Genomic DNA, 27943 nt, shown 5'->3' with positions numbered 1-27943 from the left:
TTCAATTTAAAGCTCTGATAGCGTTTGTGATCCACCGCTAGATGGTAGTAAGTCTTCGCTCTGAAATAAAGTAACGGTGACGTCTCAACAATTCGAAGAGATGCAGCTTTACCTGGACCGAGAAGATAGAACAAGTTTGGAAGATTTGGAAAAATAACGATTTTGGGGGGGAAAGAAAGACGTGGCTCTTGAGGGTGAGAAGATCTTTCATGTGACAGTTTCTGTTTATGATCAGAAGGGTGGACAGTTCACTGAGGACGAGGTCCAATAGCGCCGAACTCAAAGCGCTATTTGGTACCGACCACCAATATAGTGGCATTTATGCGATCACAAGTCTGGGGGCGATCACCGATTAGTGAGATTAAATAAACCGATCACGATTCCATCGCCTGATGGATCAACTAAAGGGAAAAGATCAAGAACAGTTAATAAATGTTCTGTTCTACCACTAGAGGGCAGTGATTATTCACTGTATATAAGTATAATGTTTTACAGCTTAATTAGCTGTATCAAGAAGACGGAACCAGAAGTTTGAAGGAGTTGAACAAGAAACATCTTCTTGGAGTCAGACAGAGCCATGTCTTTCCGTGGTGAGTTAATCTTAATGTGACAGTTTCTGTTTTTGCTTTACAGCCAGTAGAGATCGTTCTTCCACCTGCAGCAAAGTACTAGTAACAGCTGATCCCACGAGCCGGCCAATGCAACCCCGAACAAGAGGTACTACAAAGCAAGCTAGTATGGCTAATACTAGCAGCACTATCCCTATCATCATTCCTATCTTGAAAAACAGTTACCTCCACCTTGACAACATTCCTGTAAGCCAATCTGGTGGAGGACTACCATCATCAATCATAGCTCTCTGTAGTTTAGTTAAATTTTTCAATGTGCTATCTATCAGGTGACCGTCCGCATCATTCTCTGGGATGAACGTACAACAGTAATCTCCTACCATTGCACAAACTCCTCCCTGGGGGGCCGTTATGAGATCTAAGGCCATCCTATTCTGCATGGTCATCAGTCTTAGCGCTGTCATTTCTTCCTTGACTCCTGTGAGAGCAACTTTTGTCAAATTAGTAAATACTTTCAACCTATAATCAACTGTTTCCAATCTCAATATGTTCTTTCCTATTCCTAGCCACGGAAAGAGTGTCATGGTCACTTTATTTCCGGTTGACCAATGCTTAAACTCTCGTGGTACATCTGTGCCCCACACTGAGTCATGTGGTTTAAACTCGTCATTCAAATCTCTCCTGGAACGCAACTGTGGTGCAGATCTAGCATTAGCAGCATAAATTATGACTGTGTGATCCTTGAGATGTACTGGAGCACACACTCCTGACCAGTTTGCTGGTAGGTCTGCATACGCATTGTGTCCACATAACCACCATCCCTTATCCACTAATTGCGTGCCTTTGTCTCCTGGCGCGAAAGCGGGATAGTTACATGTACAGTTATAACCTTCTGGACACCTCTGTGTTGAATGATTCTGTGTCCGAGCTGTGAAAGTAGCATAGCGCCACCATGTATTCAAACTGTAAGTGTGTGAGGACTCTGGATCTTGTTCTAACCATGAATGTTCTAAGTGGCTAACTACGGTGTGTTTAGCGCGCGCGTAGCTCTCATCCTGTCTCAGAGCATCTTTCTGTCCCTGATTACCTCCCTCCTGTCGGAAATTCCAAAGACCAAAACTCACGAGTCCTGCCGTCACAGCACTCACCACAATTAGGAAGAACAACTTCATTTCCTTTTAGATCCTCTTCACAGGTTCCGACGGGGTTCAGCCGTTGCTGGACCTATACAGGCCGTCAGCCGTTTACGGAGAGTCCGCCACTGCTCCCTCGCCTTCACCTGGAAGAATTTTCTGTTTTTTACAATGGGAAAGGTGTATCCACGACAGTTTTCCGTCCACTCGAACTGCAGTCTTTGTGGTCAGCTGTACTTGATAAGGACCTTCCCATCTAGGCGTGTTCCACCTCTTTCGCACAAACTTCTTCACCCACACGTAGTCGCCCGGTTGAATGGGTTCCTGGGGGGTGGAATCTGTGGAAGACACAGGACTAGGAGGAACATTTACTGTATTCACACATCGGTTAAGTAACACTTTTTTCAGATAATCTGCTATTGTTTCCTCAACATGTTTTAGCTCATTTGTTGTTGCAAAGTATGGTAGGCAATAAGGCCGCCCATATAATGCTTCAAAGGGTGTGATGCCTGTTTTCTTGTGTGGTGTTATGTGCATCCATAATTTCACCAGGTCGAGACAAAACATCCAGTTCTTTCCTGTCTCGTCCATACATTTCTTCAGTCTGTTCTTAATAGTACCGTTGACTCTTTCAACCAACCCTGCACTCTGAGGGTGGTATGCGCAGTGATTCTTCAAATCAATGTCCAAAGTTACTCCTACAGTTTTCACTATCTCATTTACAAAATGGCTTCCATTGTCGCTCCAGATGACCTTCGGGATGCCAAACCTAGGAATGATCTCTCTACATAGGACTTTTGCCACTGTCAGTGCATCTGCTTTTGCTGTGGGGAAAATTTCCACCCACCTAGTAAATCCATCTAACACTACTAGACAATATTGTTTACCTTCACATGGTGTTAGCTGAATAAAATCTAGAACTGTGTGAAATGGATGATTTGGTAATGGTGTAGTGCCTGCAGGGGCCTTAAGGGCTCCCTGTGGGCTGTGTTTTACACAAATAGCACATTGTGAACAAAAATTTTTTGAGTAGGTATGAAATCCTATAGTATAATAATGTTCATTAACCATCTGTACCATCCCTCCTGTTGAGACATGGCATGGCCCATGGCTCACTAATGCTGCCCATTTATGCATATTCCGGGGAAGGATTGGCTTGTTTCCTATGGTAAATAGTCCTTTGTCATCCAGTTTGGCTCCTCGCTTCTTCCACGTGGCCTTTTCTTTTTCTGGAGCACTTTGTTGCATTTCTTTTAGAATATCATTATCTGCAGGTTCTAAGGTAAATGATTCTTCATTATCAAGAAGTGTGTTGTTATTTGCTGCAGCCTTTGCGGCTCTGTCAGCAAAGGCATTGCCTTGTGAGACTGTGTCTGTGTTGTTAGTGTGTGCAGTGCATTTACATACAGCTATTTTGCGTGGCTGCTGTACTGCAGCTAATAACTTTTTTAACAGTTCTGCATGCATGACCGGTTTGCCGGTCGACGTTTTCATCCCTCTTAAATTCCATTGTTGAGCAAACACAAACAGCGTGGAAAAAGCATATTGACTATCTGTATAAATGGTAACATCTTGTCCTTTGCTTAGTTCACAGGCACGTGTGAGTGCGACGAGTTCTGCAGCTTGAGCAGAATAGGAGGAGGGAAGTGATTTAGCCTCCACCACCTCGGTTGCTGTAACTACTGCATAGGCGGTTCTAGTGCGTCCACAGTCATCCTTTCTCGATGATCCATCCACAAATAGTGTCTGTCCTGTAGTCAACGCAACATCACTAAGATCTGGTCGCGGCAGGACCTTGGTGGAGACCTCATCCAAGCAGTTGTGCTGGTGTCCCTCTTCTGCGGTGGGTAGCAGCGTCGCTGGGTTTAAGGTCGTGCAGCGTCGAATCGTCAGATTCGGCTGAGACAGCAACACTGCCATGCAGGAAAGATGACGTGCTGGCGACAGGAATGCTATCTTACTTTGTAGCAGCAGTATTGACACTGCATGTGGAACTAGCAAAGTTAGCTCATGATATAGCACCACTCCTGCGGAGGCTTTTACTGCCTCTGATGCTGCCACCACTGCTTTAACGCATGGTGGGAGTGCACAAACTACGGAATCTAGCTTGTGGGAGTAGTAGGCCACTGGCTGCCTCTTATCTCCGTGCTTTTGCAACAAAACTGAAGTCATAAAATTACCTTTGCAATCTACGACCTGCTCAAAAGGCTTCTGATAGTCTGGCAGCTTTAACACTCCAGCACCTACAAGGGCCTGCTTTGTGTGTGTAAATGCTTCTTCAGCTTCAGGGGTCCAAGTTAACACATCAGTCATTGCTAAGGGATTATCATACATTAATGCTTGTAAAGGGGCAGTTATTTTCGCATAATCTAAGATCCATGATCTGCAAAAATTCACAAGTCCTAAGAATGACATCATCTGCTTCTTTGTTTTTGGTTTTGGAGCATCAAGCACTGCTGTTTTCCTCGACTCGAGAATAGCTTTGCCATTATGTGTCAAAACATGGCCCAGATAAATCACTTTCTGCTTCACCAGCTGCAGTTTGCTTTTGCTTAATCTATGGCCTTGAGCGGCTAGCCAGTGTAGCAATGCTAGCGTGTCTGACCAACAATCTGCCTCTGTTTTTGAGGCCATGAGGATGTCATCCACGTAGACGAGGATTTGACTTCCACACGGAGGTTTAAACTTAGCTAACGATGACATCATTACCTGAGAAAAGATTGTGGGACTCTCACAGTAGCCCTGAGGTAACCTTGTCCAGGTGTACCTCCGTCCTTGAAACGTAAACGCAAACCAAAACTGGCTGTCTGGATGTACTGGTACAGAGAAAAATGCATTGGATACATCGATCACCGTGTACCACTGATGTTCAGGGTTTAAGTCATTCAGCAGAGTGTATGGATCTGCGACTAAGGGAGACCTAGGGACCACTGCAGCGTTCACAGCTTGCAGGTCCTGCACCATCCGCCAGCCGGTAGATGGTGATGCCTTCCTTACTGGAAATAGGGGTGTATTTATAGGGGATTCAGGACACTCTCTGATGACTCCTGCTTAAGCAGTGAGTTAAATATCGGAACAATACCCTCCTGTGCATCAGTCTTAAGGGGATATTGTCTCTGAAATGGTCTATAATCTGATTTAGGGATTATTTTTACAGGTTCTGCTCCTTTTATAAGACCTACATCTGCAGGTCCTTCCGACCATAATTCAGGGGGAAGCTCTTTCAGCTTCTCCTCTTCCTCCTGCGTGAGGAAGATGTTTTCTTCTCATGAACTCTGGTCTGTGAGGTGCGTTGCTGGATGTGTCAGCAACCATGTTTTAAGGGGAATGCGCCACACCTGGAACTGATCATTAAAATCAACCTCACCCTTAGGCCTATAGGGCAGGCTGCTCCAGTGTTTTACGTCACATCCCAAGTCTTGCCATCTTTTCTTAAGCGGTTTAGCAATAGAAACATGTGGTATAGAACCTGACACTTTGAATAGCGCTGCTGCTTCGGCGGAAAGGCTTCCTGCCGTGCAGACAGCTGTCTGACCACACACATATAGGTGCATAATTACAATCATTTGTGGATCTTTGAGTTTAGCAAACTTCTCTGCATATCTTGATGTGCCGTGTGGGTCTGATTTACAGAATCCACCAGTGCGCTCCACATGCATGGTTACATGCAGGTCAGCTTGATTGTGGAGCTGGGCTTCAGGCTGTTAGTATGACAGAGCTTTACCATATATCATAGTAATTGGGTCAGAAAATGGAGGGGGCTGCTTTTCAGGAATGTCAAGTGACCAAAATTTACTGCACATCTCTCCTTCTCTTACCCACAGATTAACCATTCTATCTACAGACCACATCTCTTCGGCTGTGGTACGAATCATCAACTGAAGCTGAGAGATAAGATCTCTTCCTAACAGATTTACGGGACATGTGGTGGAGATCACGAAAGGAGCTTTAAGTGTGATTCCACTTACAGGGTCACAAACATCTACAGGAACTGACATTCTTTCTTTGGTTATGAGACCATTTGCTGATCTCACAAAAATCTGTGTAGAAGTTGGTGTCAGGGCTATTGGATCTCTAATTACTGATTTACCTGCACCCGTGTCTACTAAGAATGTTAAAGAATTGCCTAACACGGTCAGTTGTATTTCTGGTTTGCCTTCAGCAAACAGGAAGATGGTTTCTAAGTCTAAAACATCTTCTAAGTCATCTTTTTCAAATTGGTCAAATTTTGTGCCCTGATTTGTTTTAATTTTTGTGACATCTTTTTCCAGTTCTAGTCATTGTTGAGGTGGATTAGAACCTTGCTGCTGTCCTCTATTGTATCCCTGGTCACGTTGTTTCTTTTTGCAATCACGTTCCCAGTGTCCATAATTTTTACAATAATGACACTGATCTTTTTCATGGGAATTGCCTCCTCCTCCCCTTCCGCCTCGGCCTCGCCCACATCCGCGGCCTCGGCTTGGGAGAGGGTTGGCATTGAAAAACATGCCTGTTGATTGGTTCTTACTTTTTTGGCATTGTCTTTCAGCATGCATAGCATGTTGTTCATAGCGGTTTAGGTTACTAGTTCCGAAATCAACTAATTGTCTCTCTACCCATGATTTTATCTCTGATTTTGATCCCCCATGTATAGCTTGCTTTAACTGCTGTTGGTAGGGACCTTCTGGTTCTTCCGCATACGGAATTCCACTATTTTTCCGGAACACATCTTTCATTCTCATGCTATAGTCTTCAAAACTTTCGTCAGTCTTTCGTCTCGTGGCCGTAATGGCGCTGTAGTCAGCTCGTCTGGTAAAAGCAGTTCGCATGCGCTCGTACAGTCTGTCAAGTCTGTCATTTAGTTCTTGGCTGCCAGGCTGCCATGGTTGTTGAGTGGCTGGATCCACTGGGACCCAATCTCCTCTAACAGTGCCCCATTTCTTGCCATTAACGCACATGAGGACTTGCTGGGTTTCAGTATGGTAACTTCTTTTAATTTTGTAATATTGCCTGGCCTGTCTAAGTTACCATCCCAATTGAACTTAGTCATCCACAGCTGAACATATGAGCATGAACCTGGATATTTGTCTTCCATGTGTTTACATGATGCTGGGTTTTTGAATTCAGCACCTTTTGTGGAATGTTGGTTGCCCATGTTTGCACTTTATTTATCAGTTTTTATATATTTGAATGGAGACGCCTGATCTCCCGACTGAACAACCCTCAATCCATACAGGATATCTAGTTCAGCCCCCCTGCCGTGGCCTTATAGTCAATCGTTCTCGATCAGGAGAGTATACACCAGGCTTCTACCTCCGAGGAGGCGGGTGTATCTTGCCTCTGCTTCTCTCCTGATGACCAGGCAGGCAATACCGCGGTATTTTCTGTGTAGCGCTTTTTGTGTCTTATACTCACTCCGTTGTCGCTATGGTTTCTTTCTGAGTTGTTTTAGTGCCTTCTTCCCGTCACTGGAGATGGTCGCCCTGGGAGGGACGAAGACCGGCCTTCCGTCAACTCGTGATGAAAGGTCTTTCACTTCGGACGTCTTTTTGACTCCGGCTGCGCGCAGACTTCGGCGTTCGGTCGTCCCACGGCGCTCCTCTCCAGGTCTTGGGATCCGGCTCGAAGGACCAATTTTTGTGAGGGTGATGTTTGGTCACCCGCGCTGTTGTTTACTAGACTCAGATCAACCACACAGACAACCGGAGGCCTTGCAAGGGAGAGCCGACGAGCAGTTCAAGCTTCCTCTCTCAACTCCGTCCGTCTGCTGCTCGCTCTCCTTTTATTTGGTTCACACAACATTGGTATCAAAACAACTTCATGATTCCTTCTCCTCCTATCTCTACGACTTCCTCGTGTCCTTGAACATGATACCTCCCAGTGCTGGGAACATAACAGCTACAATACTTGAGTCAAACACTCATACATTCCTTTTGATTAAACATTCTAAATCTACTTACTATACTTACTATAGCATTGAAACGATAATAGTAATAACAACAATAATTCTTCTCACAGTGGTGACTCAGTTACTGCAGCACCTGCAGAGGAACAGCCTGTTTGAGATGTTTCAGTCAGGCTTTAGAGCTCACCACAGCACAGAAACAGCACTTCTTAAAGTTACTAATGATCTTCTTATAGCTTCAGATCATGGACTGGTCTTTATGCTGGTTCTGCTGGATCTCAGTGCTGCCTTTGCCTCTCCTCTCCTCTCCTCTCCTCTCCTCTCCTCTCCTCTCCTCTCCTCTCCTCTCCTCTCCTCTCCTCACCTCATCAAGTAGACTAGTGATGCTATTTCCTGTGTAGTTTTTCTCCCCCCCCCCCCTTCTGTATTCATTTACAGGTATTGCGCCTTCGGAGCTGCGAGACGCATGGACCCCGGCCCCGCTGTAAGCTAGTATAAATAGTGATTTTTGTATGTGTTTCTATGTGTATGTGTTCCGTCCTCTAAATCCTCCTCTCCTCGAAGAGCCTCTCCTCCCTCTCCTCTCCTCTCTCTCCTCTCTTCTCCTCCTCCTCTCCTCTCCTCTCCTCTCTGTCTACCTAGCCCCCCCCATCAGCAGGAGGGTCCCCCTACATGAGCCTGGTCCTGCTCAAGGTTTCTTCCTGTTAAAGGGGAGTTTTTCCTTGCCACTGTTGCTTGTCTGGGGTCAGGCTCTGGGATTCTGGAAAGCACCTACAAACAATTTTGATTGTAAAAGACGCTATATAAATAAAGATTGATTTGATTTGATTTTGATTTTAAAGTCACTTCCACGTTGGTTTTGCTTTTCAGCCTATGGTCAAAGTAGAGAACCAGCTGCAGAATTTGATTTGCTGCTTTAAAAAGTGTGACTATAGTTGGGACAAAGGAATGAAAACAAGTTAGGAAATCGTTTCCCCTCGTGGAAGAACAAGGATCCAGATTTACACCAAGGATACTTTATAAATACAATAGCATACAATACAACACAAAATAATAATACAATGTTAATAGTTCAGACAGTGTTATGATGAGTGGGTCCTTGTATTTAGTGTGTGTTATGTCGTCACTCTTGGTACGATAACAATAATCCGGGGACCACGACTTAGCTCGAACAGTTCTTTTTATATATTTTATTTCAACAGGCCTTGAACACATGTTTATATACTAGTGCAACTTCCGGAAACACCCACACCCAGAACCACCCACGCATGCCAACTACGGGTCCAATTATAACCCAAAATACATAACATTTCCTCCCCTCTTAAAGCAAACGTCCTATATGAAACACATTAAAAGAAACAATGCATTCCCCTTAGCAATCAGTACAATATAACCCCATAACATAGTTCACTCAGCATTACGCTATTAACAGGAGCACACAAAAGTAAAGTATTTTTGTTTTCCATATAGATTACTTCTGAACTATTATTTAGGGATGAGGGTAGACTACCTCAAACCCCAGACTGTACCCAAGGGGATTATTCTGCCCCTGGTGGTTTGGGTCAGTGTCTAAACTATCCTACAACTCCAGTCGTACAGGAGGTCGCCGCTCTCTTGCTGGATATCGGCACCCTGCAGGAACATCAGTTTCCTTGTCCATGTGTGGTACAGGGTCTCTAGAAGCTAAAGCCACAACAGGTGCCTCTGCTTCATTTACAGCGACATCTGCAGCAGGCGTAACTGTCTCTGGAACGGTGGACTGCTGCACCTGTGTGTGTGAAAACTGGTGGTGGATCAAGTACATCCAATGAACATTCTGGAGACAACTCTGATGAAACAGGTGAAGTCGTCAGCAGTTGATCAAGGTGTCTCCGCCAAACATTGTCCTTTGTCTGGACAGTGTAGGAAACTGGTCCGGTCTGTGCGATGACAGTAGCTGGAATCCATTTCGGTCCTCCACTGTAGTTCCTTGCCAACACCGTTTCGCCGGATGTGAAAACTCTGTCCTTAGACCGCCGTTCTCTGCGGTTGTACCCGTTTCTCCTGCTGACCTTGAACTGTCTCCCTCAGCGTCGTGGGCTTCAGGAGGTCAAGTGTGGTGCGCAGCTCTCTTTTTAACATCAGGCTAGCAGGGGATGTTTTGGTGGTGGCGTGTGGAGTGTTCCTGTAATTCAACAGGAAGCTGTGCACTCGTTGATGTAACGTCCCCTGTCCCTGTGAGGCTCTTAATGCATTTTTAAGAGTCTGTACAAACCGCTCAGCGAGGCCGTTTGTTGCAGGATGAAAAGGAGCTGAGGTGATGTGTTGCACTCCGTTATTCCGTAGAAATGAGGACATTTCTTGAGAGACAAGCTGGGGACCATTGTCCGAGATGAGTTGTGCAGGAGATCCAAAACGACTGAACATTTCTCCCAGTTTCTCAATGGTCTTCCCTGCCGTTGTTGATCTCATTATAGCCACTTCCGACCATTTACTGTGGGCATCAATCGCGACCAGGAACATTCTGTCCTCAACTGGTCCTGCAAAATCAATGTGTACCCGATGCCATGGCTCCTGTGGAAACTCCCAGGGGTGAAGAGGCACTGGTGGAGGGTTGTTCCTTACTTTGTGGCACGATGAACAACTTGAAGCCATCTCTTCGATTTGTTTGTCCATTCCTGGCCACCAAAAGTAACTTCTTGCCATTTCCTTCATTCTGACAATTCCACTATGTCCTACATGAAGTTGTTGCAACACTTGTGCACGCAATGATTGTGGAATAATCACCCGCCTCCCCCATAGCAAACACCCTGACTGAACAGAAAGCTCCAACCTCCGTCCCAGGTATGGCTTCAGACGCGGATCGTCACCAGCAGTCCGACCTTTCACCATCATGTCCAGGACTGCTGACATTTCCGTGTCAATGCGAGTCTCCTTCTTCACTTGTACTGCAGAAACAGAGGCTTTTGACACCTCCGTGAAGTAGAAGATGTCCGTGGCGTTTGACTCGGGTTTCGTAATAGAAAGCGGCAATCGGGACAGACCATCAGCATTGCAATGCGAATCTGATTTCCTGTATTTGATGTCATAGGAATGAGCAGATAACAACAGGGCCCATCTCTGCAGTCTCGATGCAGCAAGAGATGGTACACCAGTGTGTGGACCCAGAATGGTTGTAAGAGGTCGATGGTCAGTTAAGAGAGTGAAGTTTCTCCCGTACTGATGAAATTTACGGACCCCGAAAACGATACTTAATGCCTCTCGCTCCAGTTATGCATAGTTCGATTCTGCCTTGTTCAGCGTTCTGGAGGCAAAAGCGATTGGTTTTTCTTCTCCGTTTGGCATGACATGTGAAAGAACAGCTCCTACTCCATACGGAGACGCGTCACAAGCAAGCTGCAGTGCCAGTGACGGGTTGAAGTGCGTTAGAACCTGCGAAGTTGTCGGCACATCCTTAGCTTTCTGGAATGCTGCCTGGCAGTTTTCGGTCCATTTCCACATTTTGTCTTTGCACAACAATTCGTGCAATGGCTGCAGCGACGAAGCCAAATTTGGAATGAAGCGTCTGTAATAATTCAATAATCCTAAAAAGGATCGCAGCTGGCAGATGTTGTGTGGCGGTGGTGCATCGACGATGGCAGTGATTTTGGACGGTGCGGTGTGGAGTCCTTCCGCATCAATCACATGCCCCAGATACTCCACAGACGGCTTAAAGAACTCACATTTGTCTTTTCAAACTCTAAGTCCGTATTCCTCCAGCCTTTGAAGCGTCGCATCTAAGTTACGCAGATGCTCTTCATCGTTTGCTCCCGTACACATAATGTCATCAAGGTAACATTGTACACCTGGCAAGCCAGTAAGGATTTGATCCATGGGGCGCGCTGGAATAAAACAGGAGCTGAGGCTATTCCAAAAGGCAACCTGCGATACCTGAAAAGTCCTTTATGTGTGTTTATTGTTAACAGTTTGCGTGACTGTTCCTCCACGTGCATTTGCAGGTAAGCTTGGTTGAGATCTATTTTGCTGATTTTTTTTCCTCCAACAAGACCAGAAAATAAATCCTCGATCAATGGGAGTGGATACTGCTCTGCTACCAGCACTGGGTTAAGGGTTACCTTGAAGTCCCCACAGGTCCGGATTCCACCATTTTTCTTCGGTACCGGAACAATAGGCGTGGCCCACTCACTGGTGGTCACAGGCTCTAAAAACTCTCAACCAAAGCATCCAAGTCAGCTTCCACCTTTGGCCTAATTGCGTAAGGTACTGGTCTTGCCTTGCGGAATACAGGTTCGCTCCCAGGTTTGACATGCAACTTAACAGTAATGTCCTTCATGCTACCTAACTCATCACGGAAGAGCTGGTCATGTTTTTCCAGTATCGACTGCAACCGTGTTGAATGAGTTGATAGCTTCCTTACCTCCTGCCAGTCAAGACGGATTTTCCTTAACCAGGTGCGCCCCATGATGGCGGTGAGGTTATCCCTGGTGACGTAGACGGGAAGTGTCTTTGACCGACCGTTACAGTGCACCAGTACATCCGTCATCCCTTTCATTTGCACTGGGTGTCCCGTATAGGCTCTGAAAACCGTATCCGAAGGTCGTAACTGAAGGTGCTTCAGGCATTTCTTGTAGGTTTTTAAGGACACAATGGATGCCTTTGACCCTGTGTCAATTTGCATTTTTATAGAATGTCCTTCCAGCTCAGCATTAATCCAAAACCCATCTGACTTTTCATCCACACTCAACACTTTCACTGTGTTAATCTTAGCATACAATTCTTCTTCTGAGGAATCACTGTCCTCCATTTGACTTTTAACTGTGTTAACGTGTCTTTTCTTTTTGAACTTTGCATTGTCCTTTTTGTTTCTGCATGCTCGTTCCACGTGACCCTTCTTCCCACAGCTTCGGCAGGTCATTTCCTTACACCAGCATGTAGAAGCTAAGTGGCCAGACTTGCCACATCGAAAACATGGGCCTTGAGGGTTTGAGTTGGTAGTGCCAAGTTTGTGCACCCTCCCTGTGGTGCAGCTGCTGGACCTCTTTAGATGCCATTTCCATAGTGACACTAATATTAATGGCTCTCTCAAGGGTCAAATCACGTTCAGTGAGAAGCTTCTTCTGAATTGCCTCATTTCTTAATCCACACACAAGTCTGTCTCTTAATGAATCATTTAGGACATTTCCAAATTCACAATGTACAGCTAATTTACGTAAAGCTGCCACAAACATGACGACAGACTCCCCCTCTTCCTGACTGCGTCCGTGAAACCTGAACCGTTCTGCGATGACCAGAGGTTTGGGCGAAAAATGTGCCGAGAGCGTGTCCACAATTTGCTCGTAAATTTTACTTCCTGGCTTATCAGGTTGTAGAAGAGTTCGAAGCAAATTAAAAGTCTTTGGTCCCATCACACTTAAAAAAGTGGGCACTACTTGACATCATCAATTTCGTTTGCTGCCACAAAATAAGCAAAACGCTCCGTGTACGAGTCCCATTGCTCAAAGCCATCATCAAAGGGGCCAATCGAGCCGATAACTCCAGCCATCTTTTCTAAGCTCCTGGTTACGGCACCGCTCCCTTTCCTTTTAATTGACCCCCCTTGTCCACTCACGTGTAGTCTCAGACGTCCACCGGTCCGCTCCTCCCGTCGAAAGCCTGCTGCGCCGATGTGTGAATAACTCCATCGGGGAGAAAAGAAAAACCCGACAAGGGAAACACATAAAAATTTCCCCGCAGCAGACAACACGCGCTGATTCAGACGTCCTCGTCGCCACTTTTGTTATGTCGTCACTCTTGGTACGATAACAATAATCCGGGGACCACGATTTAGCTCGAACAGTTCTTTTTATATATTATTTCAACAGGCCCAAAATACATAACAGTTAATAACAGTGTGGATATTCTAAATCCTCTATGAAATATCTTTAAAAGTCCCCCAAAATAGTGTCAAGCCACTTAAACTAGAGGCATCAGGCATACATAGTGCTCAAATAACCAGGGATAGTACTTTGGGATCAATACTTACCAATATTTACGTGGCACCAAATACCACTTTGGGATCTCACTGTCTCTCAAGAAGTTGGTGGCAGCAGAAATCATATAGCATCTAATATTCTTGCAATGTTTTTTTGACATTTACTTTCACAACTTGATATCAACATTAGTTGGATGATTTTGTTTGGAATTGCAAGGATAAATTTGCAACAAGAGGCCAGCTAAAGCTAGTATTATTTGCCACGTCTTTAGCTTGTAATTGAGTAACAACTTTACATTATTTTCCCAACAAACTGCATTAAAGGCATATAATGGTGTATTTAATTGAACTTTTAAAACTTGATGTGATCTGTACATTATTTTTCATGCAGAGGCAAAAAAACAGAAAAGAGAGCTTCTAATGGAAAATGAAAATTCTGAAACTCAGACTAGTCCTCATCGGAAATACAGGAGTGGGCAAGAGTGCCTCCGGGAACACCATTTTGGGCCGAAGCCATTTCCTGTCAAAGATGAGCGCCAGCTCTGTCACCAAGCTCTGCCAGCACGGGATCACTGAGCTTACAGAGAATCAGGATTCCCAGAAGGATGGCCAGACTGACACAGAGAGGAGAAAAAGGAAAATCCTGGTCGTGGATTTGCCAGGTTTCGGCGACACTAGCCTCAGTGGGGAGCAGATTTTGAATGAAGTAACCAAATGTGTGGCTGTCACTGCCCCTGGTCCACATGCATTCCTGCTGGTGGTTCCATTAGGACGATACACAGACGTGTGAAAACCAGGCTCTTTGTCAGTTGGCAGGGATATTTGGGGAAAATGCTGTCCGTCATCATACTGTGGTTTTGTTTACTAGAGGTGACGAGCTGGAAGGCCTTGAAATAGAAACATACCTAAGGGACTCCAGAAATCCCTTGCTAAACTCTCTGATTGAGAGGTGTGGAGGCAGATACCATGTATTCAACAATAAAGAAACTGGTGACACTCTGCAGGTGGAAGAGCTGTTAATGAAGGTGGACAACATGGTGACGCACACAGCTGAAGGCTTTTACACCAATGCAATGTTTTCAGAAGCTGAGGCTATCATCAGGGAAGAACAGGAAAGGATGAGGGAGCGAGGGGAAGCAGATGGGCAGTCGGCAAGTGAGGAGAAATTTAGGGGAAAAGGATGCAAAAAGAAGAGGAGTGGCAGCACTTCCAGCCCTCTGACCAACAGATGTAGGAACCAGTCCAGAGGGAAGCATGCAGGTGGCAGCTGGGAGCAATCTTTGACATTCAGGATCACGATTGCGCTCTCTCCTGCCGCGCTGAAGAGAATTAAGATAGTGGTGGCAGCGGCTGCTACGGGCTTGGTTGTAGGGGCCACGTTTGGGGCAGCTGTCCCTTTTGCAGCTGCAGCCAGGGCATCTCTTACCGGGACAACACATGGGATAACAGGCTCTGCAGTGGCTCTGGGGGCACTAGTAGGGGGAGGTTCTGGTGGTTATGTTGGATTCATTGCAGGTACTGAAGCTGCCAGCGCTGGCGAGGCTGCTTTCAATACCTTGCAGCAAGTAAGTGCTATTGGGGCAGCCACTGTAGGCCTGGGAGGAGCTGCAGGACTCACCTTGGGAGTGAAGGCTGTTATATGCGCAGGAGGTGTAGCAAATGTTGCTAGCCCTGCTGCACCTATAGCGGCAGGTGTTGCTGGAGCTCAGAATACTCCAGTAGTAGGGCAAAGTTTGGCTAACATTGCTGGGGCTGTCGGCTCACTGGCTGCAGTGGCCACAGCGGTCAGTGATCTGACAGTCAAGGTGGTGAAGGAAAAAAAACGCAGGGGAAAAGAAAAGAGCAGTTCCTCAGAGAAGACCAGTTATGAATTCAATTTTGAAAAATAAATACTGGATTTAAAAAGTAAGCTCTGGTTCACGCTTTACTTCAATTTTATGATGTGCAACTATGGACTATAGAAATGAAACAGGCCTTAAGCAAGTGCAGCTAACAGCATAAGTGATCAAATATTTAAGTAATTTGGCATCTTTTAAATGTAAAAGCAAGAAAAAATGTTGCTGCAGCAAGTTATATTGGTCTCTGGGTGCGTCAAATAAAGATGCTTAACTGCACCAACTGTACAATTGTGATTCCTACTTTTGTTTGTATGTTTGTATAGTGTATGAAATCTGACACAATTCCATCAAAATTAAACTGATGCTGTACAATCATAAATGCAGATCATTTTAAAGAACGACACAAATTTCTTACACTTGATTTGTCTAATTTAATCATTTTCATGCTTTTACTGTAACAGTAATCTCACCAGCCTATAACATTTATTTTTAACTGATGTTTATTTTGAATGACCAGAAAGCCAAAAAGTGTTCTATAATGGAATAATTCTGGTGTTCTTGTTATTTTCCTGTTTGCATTCACATGAGAATATTTCAAGAACCTTTTCTAATGTGACTCGATATGCAATGTAAACAATATATATGAATTAACTGCCAATAAACATCTTCAATCATAATTGTGAATCTTTCTTGGCTATAAATGCTTTACAAGATTTGTACATATAAAGAATTGATGATAATTGCACATAAAAGCCATTTTGTTATTAAATTTAAAGAAATTTAAAGCTCTGATAACGTTTGTGATCCACCGCTAGATGGCAGTAAGTCTTCGCTCTGAAATAAAGTAACGGTGACGTCTCAACAATTCGAAGAGATGCAGCTTTACCTGGACCGAGAAGATGAAACAAGTTTGGAAGATTTGGAAAAATAACGATTTTTGGGGGGAAGAAAGACGTGGCTCTTGAGGGTGAGAAGATCTTTCATGTGACAGTTTCTGTTTATGATCAGAAGTGTGGACCGTTCGCTGAGGACGAGGTCCAATAGCGCCGAACTCAAAGCGCTATTTGGTACCGACCACCAATATAGTGGCATCTATGCGATCACAAGTCTGGGGGCGATCACCGATTAGTGAGATAAAATAAACCGATCACGATTCCATCGCCTGATGGATCAACTAAAGGGAAAATATCAAGAACAGTTCATAAAAGTTCTGTCTACCACTAGAGGGCAGTGATTATTCACTCTAAAACGAAAGTATAATGTTTGTAATTAGTTGTATCAGGAAGAAGGAACCAGAAGATTGAAGGAGTTGAACAAGAAACGTCTTCTTGGTGTCAGACAGAGCCATGTCTTTCCGTGGTGAGTTCATCTTAATGTGACAGTTTCTGTTTTTGATCAGAAGGGTGGACAGTTCGCTGAGGACCAGGTCCAATAGCGCCGAACTCAAAGCGCTATTTGGTACCGACCACCAATATAGTGGCATCTATGCGATCACAAGTGTGGGGGCGATCACCGATTAGTGAGATTAAATAAACCGATCACGATTCCATCGCCTGATGGATCAAGCGCAGTGAGAGGGCCGTGATTATTCGCTCTAAACGAAAGTATAATGTTTTACAGCTTAATTAGCTTTGGGATCTCACCGTCTCTCAAGACGTTGGTGGCAGCAAAAATCATATTGCATCTAATATTCTTGCAATGTTTTGTTTTGACATTTACTTTCACAACTAGATATCTACATTAGTTGGATGATTTTGTTTGGAATTGCAAGGATAAATTTGCAACAAGAGGCCAGCTAAAGCTGCCACATCTTTAGCTTGCAATTGAGTAACAACTTTACGTTATTTTCCCGACAAACTGCATTAAAGGCATCCAAGGTAGTTTTCTCTGTCAACTGGACTGGGTTTTTCTTCTCTTGAAGACGTTTCATCTTCTATCCAGAAGGCTTCTTCAGTTCTGAAATCGCTGGGGAGAGAGCTTGAAAATATATAGCCCCTGTGGACCATTAGCATGCTAATGATCTGGGTGGTCACCTGAGAGTCGTTGGCAGGGTGTGTTCGTCGGGTCGTTCACCTAGTTTCTGTTGAGGTGTCTCCCCTTTGTCTGTTGGATCACATGGTGGTGAGTCACCAGGTCTCCTGGAATGGTGTGAATGTTTGTTTTGTTGTTGGAAGGAGTGGCGGACTGCATTGCATGTGGGTGACAGGAAGTGCCTCAGGCCACCACCTCTGTTTAAGGATGGTTTTTCCAATTTAACATGGATAGCTTCCTTGACCCCCTTTCAAACCAGCGGTCTTCTCTGGCCAGTATCCGTACTAGTACGGAAGCTATCCATGTTAAATTGGAAAAACCATCCTTAAACAGAGGTGGTGGCCTGAGGCACTTCCTGTCACCCACATACAATGCAGTCCGCCACTCCTTCCAACAACAAAACAAACATTCACACCATTCCAGGAAATCCGGTGACTCACCACCATGTGACCCAGCAGACAAAGGGGAGACACCTCAACAGAAACTAGGTGAACGACCCGACCAACGACCCTGCTAACGACTCTCAGGTGACCACCCAGATCATTAGCATGCTAATGGTCCACAGGGGCTATATATTGTCAAGCTCTCTCCCCAGCGATTTCAGAACTGAAGAAGCCTTCTGGATAGAAGGTGAAACGTCTTCAAGAGAAGAAACCCAGTCCAGTTGACAGAGAAAACTACCTTGGATACAATGACCTGGATGACTAAGAATTTACACAGACATCTTGCATTAAAGGCATATACCGGTAATGGTGTATTTAATTGAACTTTTAAAACTTGATGTGATCTGTACATTATTTTTCATGCAGAGGGAAAAGAACAGGAAAGAGAGCTTCTAATGGAAAATGAAAATTCTGAAACTCAAGGAATGAGGAACTCAGCCTAGTCCTCATTGGAAATACAGGAGTGGGCAAGAGTGCCTCCGGGAACACCATTTTGGGCCGAAGGCATTTCCAGTCAAAGATGAGCGTCAGCTCTGTCACCAAGCTCTGCCAGCACGGGATCGCTGAACTTACAGAGAATCAGGATTCCCAGGAGGATGGCACAGAGAGGAGAAAAAGGAAAATCCTGGTCGTGGACGTGCCAGGTTTCGGGGACACTAGCCTCAGTAGGGAGCAGATTTTGGATGAAGTAACCAAATGTGTGGCTGTCACTGCCCCTGGTCCACATGCATTCCTGCTGGTGGTTCCATTAGGACGATACACAGACAGTGAAAACCAGGCTCTCTGTCAGTTGGCAGGGATATTTGGGGAAAATGCTGTCCGTCATCATACTGTGGTTTTGTTTACTAGAGGTGACGAGCTGGAAGGCCTTGAAATAGAAACATTCCTAAGGGACCCCGGAAATCCCTTGCTAAACTCTCTGATTGAGAGGTGTGGAGGCAGATACCATGTATTCAACAATAAAGAAACTGGTAACACTCTGCAGGTGGAAGAGCTGTTAATGAAGGTGGACAACATGGTGAAGCACACAGCTGAAGGCTTTTACACCAATGAAATGTTTAAAGAAGCTGAGGCGATCGTCAAGGAAGAACAGGAAAGGATGAGGGAGCGAGGGGAAGCAGATGGGCAGTCGCCAAGTGAGGAGAAATTTAGCGGGAAAAGCACTTCCAGCCCTCTGACCAACAGATGTAGGAACCAGTCCAGAGGGACGCATGCAGGTGGCAGCTGGGAGCAATCTTTGACATGCTGGATCAAGGCTGCGCTCTCTCCAGCCGTGCTGAAGAGAATTAAGATAATGGTGGCAGCGGCTGTTACGGGCTTGGTTGTAGGGGCCACGTTGGGTGCAGCTGTCCCTTTAGTAGCTGCAGCCGGGGCATCACTTACCGGACAACACTTGGGATAACAGGCTCTGCAGTGGCTCTGGGGGCAGCAGCAGGTGGATGTTCTGGTGGTTGTGTTGGAATCATTGCAGGTACTGAAGCTGCCAGCGCTGGCGAGGCTGCTTTCAATACCTTGCAGCAAGTAAGTGCTATTGGCGCAGCCGCTGTAGGCCTGGGAGGAGCTGCAGGACTCACCTTGGGAGCGCAGGCTGTTATATGCGCAGGAGGTGTAGCAAATGTTGCTAGCCCTGCTGCACCTATAGCGGCAAGTGTAACAAATGTCGGCTCGGTGGTTGCAGGCGTCACAGCGGTCAGTGGTCTGACAGTCAAGGTGGTGAAGGAAAAAACACAGCACACGGAAGAAGAAAAGAGCAGTTCCTCAGAGAAGACCAGTTATGAATTCAATTTAAAAAAAAATAAATACTGGATTTAACAAGTAAGCTCCGGTTCACGCTTTACTTCAATTTTATGATGTGCAACTATGGACTATAGAAATGAAACAGGCCTCAGCAAGCACAGCTAACAGCATAAGTGATCAAATATTTTAAGCACTAAGTAATTTGGCATCTTTTAAATGTAAAAGCAAGAAAAAATGTTGCTGCATCAAGTTATATTGGTCTCTGGGTGCGTCAAATAAAGATGCTTAACTGCACCAACTGTACAATTGTGATTCCCACTTTTGTTTGTATGTTTGTATAGTGCATGAAATCTGACACAATTCCGTCAAAACTAAACTGATGCTGTACAATCATATAATGCAGATCATTTTAAAGAACGACACAAATTTCTTACAGTTGATTTGTCTAATTTAATCATTTTCATGCTTTTACTGTAACAGTAATCTCACCAGCCTATACATTTGTTTTAACTGATGTTTATTTTGATGGCCAGAAAGCCAAAAAGTGTTCTATAATGGAATAATTCTGGTGTTCTTGTTATTTTCCTGTTTGCATTCACATGAGAATATTTCAAGAACCTTTTCTAATGGTTGACTCGATATGCAATGTAAACAATATATATGTATTGTATGAATTAACTGCCAATAAACATCTTCAATCATAATTGTGAATCTTTCTTGGCTATAAATGCTTTACAAGATTTGTACATATAAAGGATTAGGGGAACAATGTTAGAAATGTAGAGTTTTGTAATGAGAAACTAGGGAAACGGTTATTACAGAAGGACGGATGACACGATAGTTAACAACTGTATGTTCGTTTACCTTCAACATCAATTAAAGGTAAATTTAGTGTGCTGAGTCTTTCCCAGTGCCAACTTGTGATTGTTCTGCTGCTTCAGCCACCAGTCTGTCAAGCTGATCAAGTTTGCGGATGACACCACCCTCATCGGGCTCATCTCCAATGGAGACGAGACTGCCTCCAGGAGGGAGGTGGCTCGACTGGTTTCCTGGTGCGGACACAACAACCTGCAGCTGAACGCTCAGAAAACAGTGGAGATGATTGTGGACTTCAGGAAAGTCACAGCCCCTTTGCCCCCCCTTGCCCTCATGGACTCCCCCATCACCACTGTGGACTCCTTCCGCTTCCTGGGCGCCACCATCACCCGGGACCTTAAGTGGGAGCCAACCATCAGCTCCCTCATCAAGAAGGCCCAGCAAAGGATGTTCTTCCTACGGCAGCTGAGGAAGCTCAAACTGCCTCCCAGGATGTTGGCGCAGTTTTATACGGCCATCATCGAGTCCATCCTCACCTCCTCCATCACCGTGTGGTTTGCTGGCGCCACCGTCAGGGACAGACTGAGGCTGCAGCGCGTCGTGCGCGCTGCCGAGAAAGTGATCGGCTGCAGGCTTCCATCTATCCAGGACCTGTATATCTCCAGGACCCGGAGGTGTGCAGGTCGGATCACGGCCGACCCTTCCCACCCTGGTCACGGACTGTTTTCCCCCCTCCCCTCAGGCAGGAGACTACGGTCCATTCGGACCAAAACCTCCCGCTACATGAACAGCTTCTTCCCCTCTGCCATCAGGCTGCTGAACACCAAGTGACTTATCACTGAAGCACCATGTACAGCAGCCAGTCGGACTCATGAACAATACACACCTTACTATTTATATATTTATATATCTTATTTTATTTATCTTATTCTAGTGTTTATTGTCTTCTCTATGTTGAATGTTGCAGCGTCGCACCGAGACAAATTCCTAGCTTGTGTAATACTGTGTACTACATGAACAATGGCAATAAATAAATCTGATTCTGATTCTGATTCTGATAAGTGATCAAATATTTTAAGCACTAAGTAATTTGGCACCTTTTAAATGTAAAAGCAAGAAAAAGTTGCTGCATCAAGTTATATTGGTCTCTGGGTGCGTCAAATAAAGATGCTTAACTGCACCAACTGTACAATTGTGATTCCTACTTTTGTTTGTATGTTTGTATAGTGCATGAAATCTGACACAATTCCGTCAAAACTAAACTGATGCTGTACACAAAGAATGACACAAATTTCTTACAGTTGATTTGTCTAATTTAATCATTTTCATGCTTTTACTGTAACAGTAATCTCACCAGCCTATAACATTTATTTTTAACTGATTATTTTCCTGTTTGCATTCACATGAGAATATTTCCAGAACCTTTTCTAATGGTTGACTCGATATGCAATGTAAACAATATATATGTATTGGAGAGCAGAGGCCAAGAAGATCGGCGCTCATGTACAGTTGTTCATAGGTGCTCCGATGTGGTGACCGTGACGACAGAAGTGGCTCAAAACAAGCGAAGCGGAGGCTGACAGAGGCCAGAAAAAAACATATTTGGTGAATTGAAAAGGAAATCTAATTTTTGAAAAACCTGAGGTACTTTGGAACATAAATAGTTTTAATATGATACATTTACAGTACTTGATACCTTTACAGGACCCCACTATGATGTATCTGGTCTATTGTTTCAGTCTAAATCCATTTTTATTCTAATATGTGTGGCTGCCAAAATATAGATGTGGTCTAACTTATAGAGGAGACACTTGGCCTGGTTATGATTTATTAATGTCAAACCAAAATACCAACATTTATGATTTGTTGTTTGTTGAAAGAGAAATCTGTTATATATCTAATTTTTTAAAAATTAAAAAAACCGCTAGATGGCAGTAAGTCTTCGCTCTGAAATAAAGTAACGGTGACGTCTCAACAATTCGAAGAGATGCAGCTTTACCTGGACCGAGAAGATAAAACAAGTTTAGAAGATTTGGAAAAATAACGATTTTGGGGGGAAAGAAAGACGTGGCTCTTGAGGGTGAGAAGATCTTTCATGTGACAGTTTCTGTTTTTGATCAGAAGGGTGGACCGTTCGCTGAGGACGAGGTCCAATAGCGCCGGACTCAAAGCGCTATTTGGTACCGACCACCAATATAGTGGCATCTATGCGATCACAAGTGTGGGGGCGATCACCGATTAGTGAGATAAAATAAACCGATCACGATTCCATCGCCTGAAGGATCAAGCGCAGTGAGAGGGCCGTGATTATTCGCTCTAATCAGGGGTCACCACAAGCCTGTTCTAAAAATAGCGTCTAAGAAAACTTTTTCAACCGCAATTTTTTTTAACCACACCGCATTTACATAGATTTTAAAATGACAATGTCTTAAAATTAAATAAAAAATAAAATAAAGGTGAACTCTGACCTAGTTCAAAGGTCAGTATTGTGCGCATGAAAGAACCTTTGCGCTTGTGGAGAATAAACTAGCGGGCAGTGAAGATGGTGAGTGGAGGGCAATTTTCTACCCCAAAAACATGGCAAAAAGAAGACAGTAAATTTATCATTTTCAAAGTGAATGGGAGGAAGAGGCATTTTTTACTACTGTGAAAGGAAGGTGTGTATGTTGCATTTGTGGGGCGACTGTGATGACGGTGAAGCAGCACAATGTGGAGCGACGCTTCACTACGCGTCATGAAAGCTACAATGCTAATGCTAACTACCCACCGGGAAGCATTCTACAGTCAGAGAAGGCCCAGGAGCTAAAAAGGGTGTTTATAAAATGGAACAGATTTTGAGCAGAATTGCAGTCGATTTGTTCAGTTAAGATTTATTCAATATGAAACTTAATTTTTTTTAATGTTTAGTTTCTTATGGTTGAAAGGGTCTGGTGAAAACGCAACCTTTTTTTTCTGATCAAATGTAGAAGTGATCATCTGAACAAATGCTGAGATTATTAATAATAAAGTGTTGAATATTGATCTTTTCTGTTACCCACTCTAACTTATTGATACACACACACACACACAATTTGTTATTTTAGAGGAGTGTGTCAAGCGGTAGCCCTTCACACGACTCGGTACCCATGACGTAGCTCTTGGTTTCAAAAAGGTTGGTGACCCCTGCTCTAAACGAAAGTATAATGTTTTACAGCTTAAATAGCTTTGGGATCTCACCGTCTCTCAAGAAGTTGGTGGCAGCAAAAATCATATTGCATCTAATATTCTTACAATGTTTTTTTTTACATTTACTTTCACAACTAGATATCTACATTAGTTGGATGATTTTGTTTGGAATTGCAAGGATACATTTGCAACAAGAGGCCAGCTAAAGCTAGTATTATTTGCCACATCTTTAGCTTGCAATTGAGTAACAACTTTACGTTATTTTCCCAACAAACTGCATTAAAGGCATATAATGGTGTATTTAATTGAACTTTTAAAACTTGATGTGATCTGTACATTATTTTTCATGCAGAGGGAAAAGAACAGAAAAGAGAGCTTCTAATGGAAAATGAAAATTCTGAAACTCGAAGCAATGAGGAACTCAGACTAGTCCTCATTGGAAAAACAGGAGCGGGCAAGAGTGCCTCCGGGAACACCATTTTGGGCCGAAGGCATTTCCTGTCAAAGATGAGCGCCAGCTCTGTCACCAAAATCTGCCAGCACGGGACCACTGAACTTACAGAGAAGCAGGATTCCCAGAAGGATGGCCAGACTGACACAGAGAGGAGAAAAAGGAAAATCCTGGTCGTGGATTTGCCAGGTTTCGGCGACACTAGCCTCAGTGGGGAGCAGATTTTGGAATGAAGTAACCAAATGTGTGGCTGTCGCTGCCCCTGGTCCACATGCATTCCTGCTGGTGGTTCCATTAGGACGATACACAGACGGTGAAAACCAGGCTCTCTGTCAGTTGGCAAAGATATTTGGGGAAAATGCTGTCCGTCATCATACTGTGGTTTTGTTTACTAGAGGTGACGATCTGGAAGGCCTTGAAATAGAAACATACCTAAGGGACTCCAGAAATCCCTTGCTAAACTCTCTGATTGAGAGGTGTGGAGGCAGATACCATGTATTCAACAATAAAGAAACTGGTAACACTCTGCAGGTGGAAGAGCTGTTAATGAAGGTGGACAACATGGTGAAGCACACAGCTGAAGGCTTTTACACCAATGAAATGTTTTCAGAAGCTGAGGCGATCATCAGGGAAGAACAGGAAAGGATGAGGGAGCGAGGGGAAGCAGATGGGCAGTCGGCAAGTGAGGAGAAATTTAGGGGAAAAAGATGCAAAAAGAAGAGGAGTGGCAGCACTTCCAGCCCTCTGACCAACAGACGTAGGAACCAGTCCAGAGGGAAGCATGCAGGTGGCAGCTGGGAGCAATCTTTGACATGCAGGATCAAGGCTGCGCTCTCTCCAGCCGTGCTGAAGAGAATTAAGATAATGGTGGCAGCGGCTGCTACGGGCTTGGCTGTAGGGGCCACGTTGGGTGCAGCTGTCCCTTTAGTAGCTGCAGCCGGGGCATCGCTTACCGGGACAACACTTGGGATAACAGGCTCTGCAGGGGCTCTGGGGGCACTAGTAGGGGGATCTTCTGGTGGTTGTGTTGGAATCATTGCAGGTACTGAAGCTGCCAGCGCTCCCGAGGCTGCTTTAAATACCTTGCAGCAAGTAAGTGCTATTGGCGCAGTCGCTGTAGGCCTGGGAGGAGCTGCAGGATTCACCTTGGGAGCGAAGGCTGTTATATGCGCAGGAGGTGTAGCAAATGTTGCTAGCCCTGCTGCACCTATAGCGGCAGGTGTAACAAATGTTGCTAACCCTGCTGCACCTATAGCGGCAAGTGTAGCAAATGTTGCTAGCCCTGCTGCACCTACAGTGGTGCAGAATACTCCAGCAGTAGGGGAAAGTTTGGCTAACATTGCTGGGGCTGTCGGTTCGCTGGCTGCAGTGGCCACAGCGGTCAGTGGTCTGACATTCAAGGTGGTGAAGGAAAAAAAACGCAGGGGAAAAGAAAAGAGCAGTTACTCAGAGAAGACCAGTTATGAATTCAATTTGAAAAATAAATACTGGATTTAACAAGTAAGCTCTGGTTCAGGCTTTACTTTTCAATTTTATGATGTGCAACTATGGACTATAGAAATGAAACAGGCCTCAGCAAGCGCAGCTAACAGCATAAGTGATCAAATATTTTAAGCACTAAGTAATTTGGCATCTTTAAAATGTTAAAGCAAGAAAAAATGTTGCTGCTGCAGCAAGTTATATTGGTCTCTGGGTGCGTCAAATAAAGATGCTTAACTGCACCAACTGTACAATTGTGATTCCTACTTTTGTTTGTATGTTTGTATAGTGTATGAAATCTGACACAATTCCGTCAAAACTAAACTGATGCTGTACAATCATAAATGCAGATCATTTTAAAGAACGACACAAATTTCTTACAGTTGATTTGTCTAATTTAATCATTTTCATGCTTTTACTGTAACAGTAATCTCACCAGCCTATAACATTTGTTTTTAACTGATGTTTATTTTGATGGCCAGAAAGCCAAAAAGTGTTCTATAATGGAATAATTCTGGTGTTCTTGTTATTTTCCTGTTTGCATTCACATGAGAATATTTCCAGAACCTTTTCTAATGGTTGACTCGATATGTAATGTAAACAATATATATGTATTGTATGAATTAACTGCCAATAAACATCTTCAATCATAATTGTGAATCTTTCTTGGTTATAAATGCTTTACAAGATTTGTACATATAAAGGATTAGGGGAACAATGTTAGAAATGTAAGAGTTTTGTAATGAGAAACTAGGGAAACGGTTGTCTGTGTAAATTCTCAGTCATCCAGGTCATTGTATCCAAGGTAGTTTTCTCTGTCAACTGGACTGGGTTTCTTCTCTTGAAGACGTTTCGCCTTCTCTCCAGAAGGCTTCTTCAGTTCTGAAATCGCTGGGGAGAGAGCTTGAAAATATATAGCCCCTGTGGACCATTAGCATGCTAATGATCTGGGTGGTCACCTGAGAGTCGTTAGCAGGGTCGTTGGTCGGGTCGTTCACCTAGTTTCTGTTGAGGTGTCTCCCCTTTGTCTGCTGGGTCACATGGTGATGAGTCACTGGGTGTCTTGGAATGGTGTGAATGTTTGTTTTGTTGTTGGAAGGAGTGGAGGACTGCATTGTATGTGGGTGACAGGAAGTGCCTCAGGCCACCACCTCTGTTTAAGGATGGTTTTTCCAATTTAACATGGATAGCTTCCTTGACCCCCCTTTCAAACCAGCGGTCTTCTCTGGCCAGTATCCTTACTTGGCTGTCCTCGAAGGAGTGCCCACTCTCCTTTAGGTGTAGGTGGACTGCTGAATCTTGACCCGAAGAGGTGGCACGTCTGTGTTGTGCCATTCTTCTGTGGAGAGGTTGTTTGGTTTCCCCAATGTACAGTTCCTTGCATTTCTCCTGGCACTGTACAGCATAAACAATATTACTTTGTTTGGGTCTTGGTGTCTTGTCCTTTGGGTGCACTAACCTCTGTCTGAGAGTGTTGCTGGGTTTGAAATGAACCGGTATGTCGTGTTTCTGGAGGATCCTCCTAAACTTCTCCGAGACTCCAGACAGGTAGGGGATGGAAACGCTGCGGCGTTTGTTTCTCTCCTCCTCTCCTTTGCTGGGGTCTCGTTTTCTTGAGGTTTGGGTGAAGGCCCAGTCTGGGTAGCCACATGTTTTGAGAGCTGTCTTAATGTGGTCCTGTTCCTTCTTTCTGCCTTGGGATGTGGTGGGTATTTCTCTGGCCCGGTGTTGGAGAGTTCTGATCACTCCCAACTTGTGTTCCAGTGGGTGGTGAGAGTCAAACTGGAGGTACTGGTCGGTATGTGTAGGTTTTCTGTAGACTTCGATGGTGAGATTTCTGTCCTCAGTGATCTTGACTGCGCAGTCCAGAAAGGCCAGACTGTTTCCTTTTACATCTTCCCGGGTGAATTTTACATGCTCGTCTGTTTTGTCGAGGTGATCGGAGAACGCTTCCAATTCTTGTGTTTGAATTTTGACCCAGGTGTCATCCACATACCTGAACCAGTGGCTTGGCGCAGTTCCTGTGAAGGATGTCAGGGCCTGGGATTCCACCTTCTCCATGTATAGGTTGGCAACTATGGGGGATACTGGTGAGCCCATGGCACAGCCATGTTTCTGCCTGTAGAAGCCTTCTCTGTACTGGAAATAGGTGGTGTTCAAACACAGGTCCAGCATGGTGCAGATTTGGGCCGGTGTTAAGGTTGTTCTTTCTGTAAGATTCTTGTCCAATAGAAGGTGCTTGTGGATGGTGTCTATGGCGCTGGCGGTGGGGATGCACGTGAAGAGTGACGTGACATCATAAGATACCATAGTCTCTTCTGGAAGTAGTGTGAGTCCACTGACTTTTTGAGCAAAGTCTTGGGAGTTTTTGATGTGGTGTGGGGTGTTGCCAACCATGGGCGACAAGATGGAGGCCAAGTATTTGGAAATGTTGTAGGTTACAGAAT

General features: G+C 44.6%; 4 protein-coding genes and 2 pseudogenes across 4 annotated transcripts in view; 4 read left to right on the top strand and 2 right to left on the bottom strand.

Moving 5' to 3' along the window:
• Nucleotides 1-22335, top strand: part of LOC130514355 (coiled-coil domain-containing protein 134-like) — a 46747-nt gene extending 24412 nt beyond the window's left edge. The window contains exon 5 of the mRNA XM_057013884.1: nt 21921-22335. Within this exon, the coding sequence (XP_056869864.1) occupies nt 21921-21981 (61 nt within the window). The 3' untranslated portion in view covers nt 21982-22335. The remainder of the gene's footprint in view (nt 1-21920) is intronic.
• LOC130514340 (GTPase IMAP family member 4-like) lies at nt 496-26149 on the top strand (annotated as a pseudogene).
• Nucleotides 576-7361, bottom strand: LOC130514350 (endogenous retrovirus group PABLB member 1 Env polyprotein-like). The gene is made up of 2 exons (XM_057013878.1): nt 7097-7361; nt 576-2040 (listed from the first exon to the last, which is right to left on the bottom strand). Exon 2 carries the CDS (start codon nt 1739-1741, stop codon nt 791-793), a length of 951 nt encoding a protein of 316 aa, XP_056869858.1. The 5' UTR covers nt 1742-2040; nt 7097-7361; the 3' UTR covers nt 576-790.
• Nucleotides 13949-19598, top strand: LOC130514711 (uncharacterized). Its single transcript, XM_057014469.1, is given in 3 exon segments — nt 13949-14323; nt 14325-15422; nt 18264-19598. Coding segments are annotated over 3 exon segments (2445 nt in total). The 5' UTR covers nt 13949-13963; the 3' UTR covers nt 19251-19598.
• Nucleotides 26144-27943, bottom strand: LOC130515259 (uncharacterized). The gene is made up of 3 exons (XM_057015423.1): nt 26956-27943; nt 26794-26891; nt 26144-26175 (listed from the first exon to the last, which is right to left on the bottom strand). Exons 1-3 carry the CDS (start codon nt 27891-27893, stop codon nt 26144-26146), a joined length of 1068 nt encoding a protein of 355 aa, XP_056871403.1. The 5' UTR covers nt 27894-27943.
• The window catches only part of LOC130514348 (GTPase IMAP family member 4-like), a 30122-nt pseudogene continuing 29432 nt past the window's right edge, over nt 27254-27943 (top strand).

This window comes from Takifugu flavidus, chromosome 18, assembly GCF_003711565.1.
Source record: "Takifugu flavidus isolate HTHZ2018 chromosome 18, ASM371156v2, whole genome shotgun sequence".
NCBI classification, from domain to species: domain Eukaryota; kingdom Metazoa; phylum Chordata; class Actinopteri; order Tetraodontiformes; family Tetraodontidae; genus Takifugu; species Takifugu flavidus.
This window is presented reverse-complemented; position numbering and strand designations above follow the sequence as displayed.

Coding starts and splice junctions, on each gene's coding strand:
- LOC130514350 (XM_057013878.1), bottom strand. CDS start 1,741: ATGAAGTTGTTCTTCCTAATTGTGGTGAGTGCTGTGACGGCAGGACTC.
- LOC130515259 (XM_057015423.1), bottom strand. CDS start 27,893: ATGGTTGGCAACACCCCACACCACATCAAAAACTCCCAAGACTTTGCT. Junction 26,892..26,955: donor AGCAACACTCTCAGACAGAG/GTTAGTGCACCC, acceptor TATGCTGTACAG/TGCCAGGAGAAATGCAAGGA. Junction 26,176..26,793: donor GCCACCTCTTCGGGTCAAGA/TTCAGCAGTCCA, acceptor AATCTTGTAAAG/CATTTATAACCAAGAAAGAT.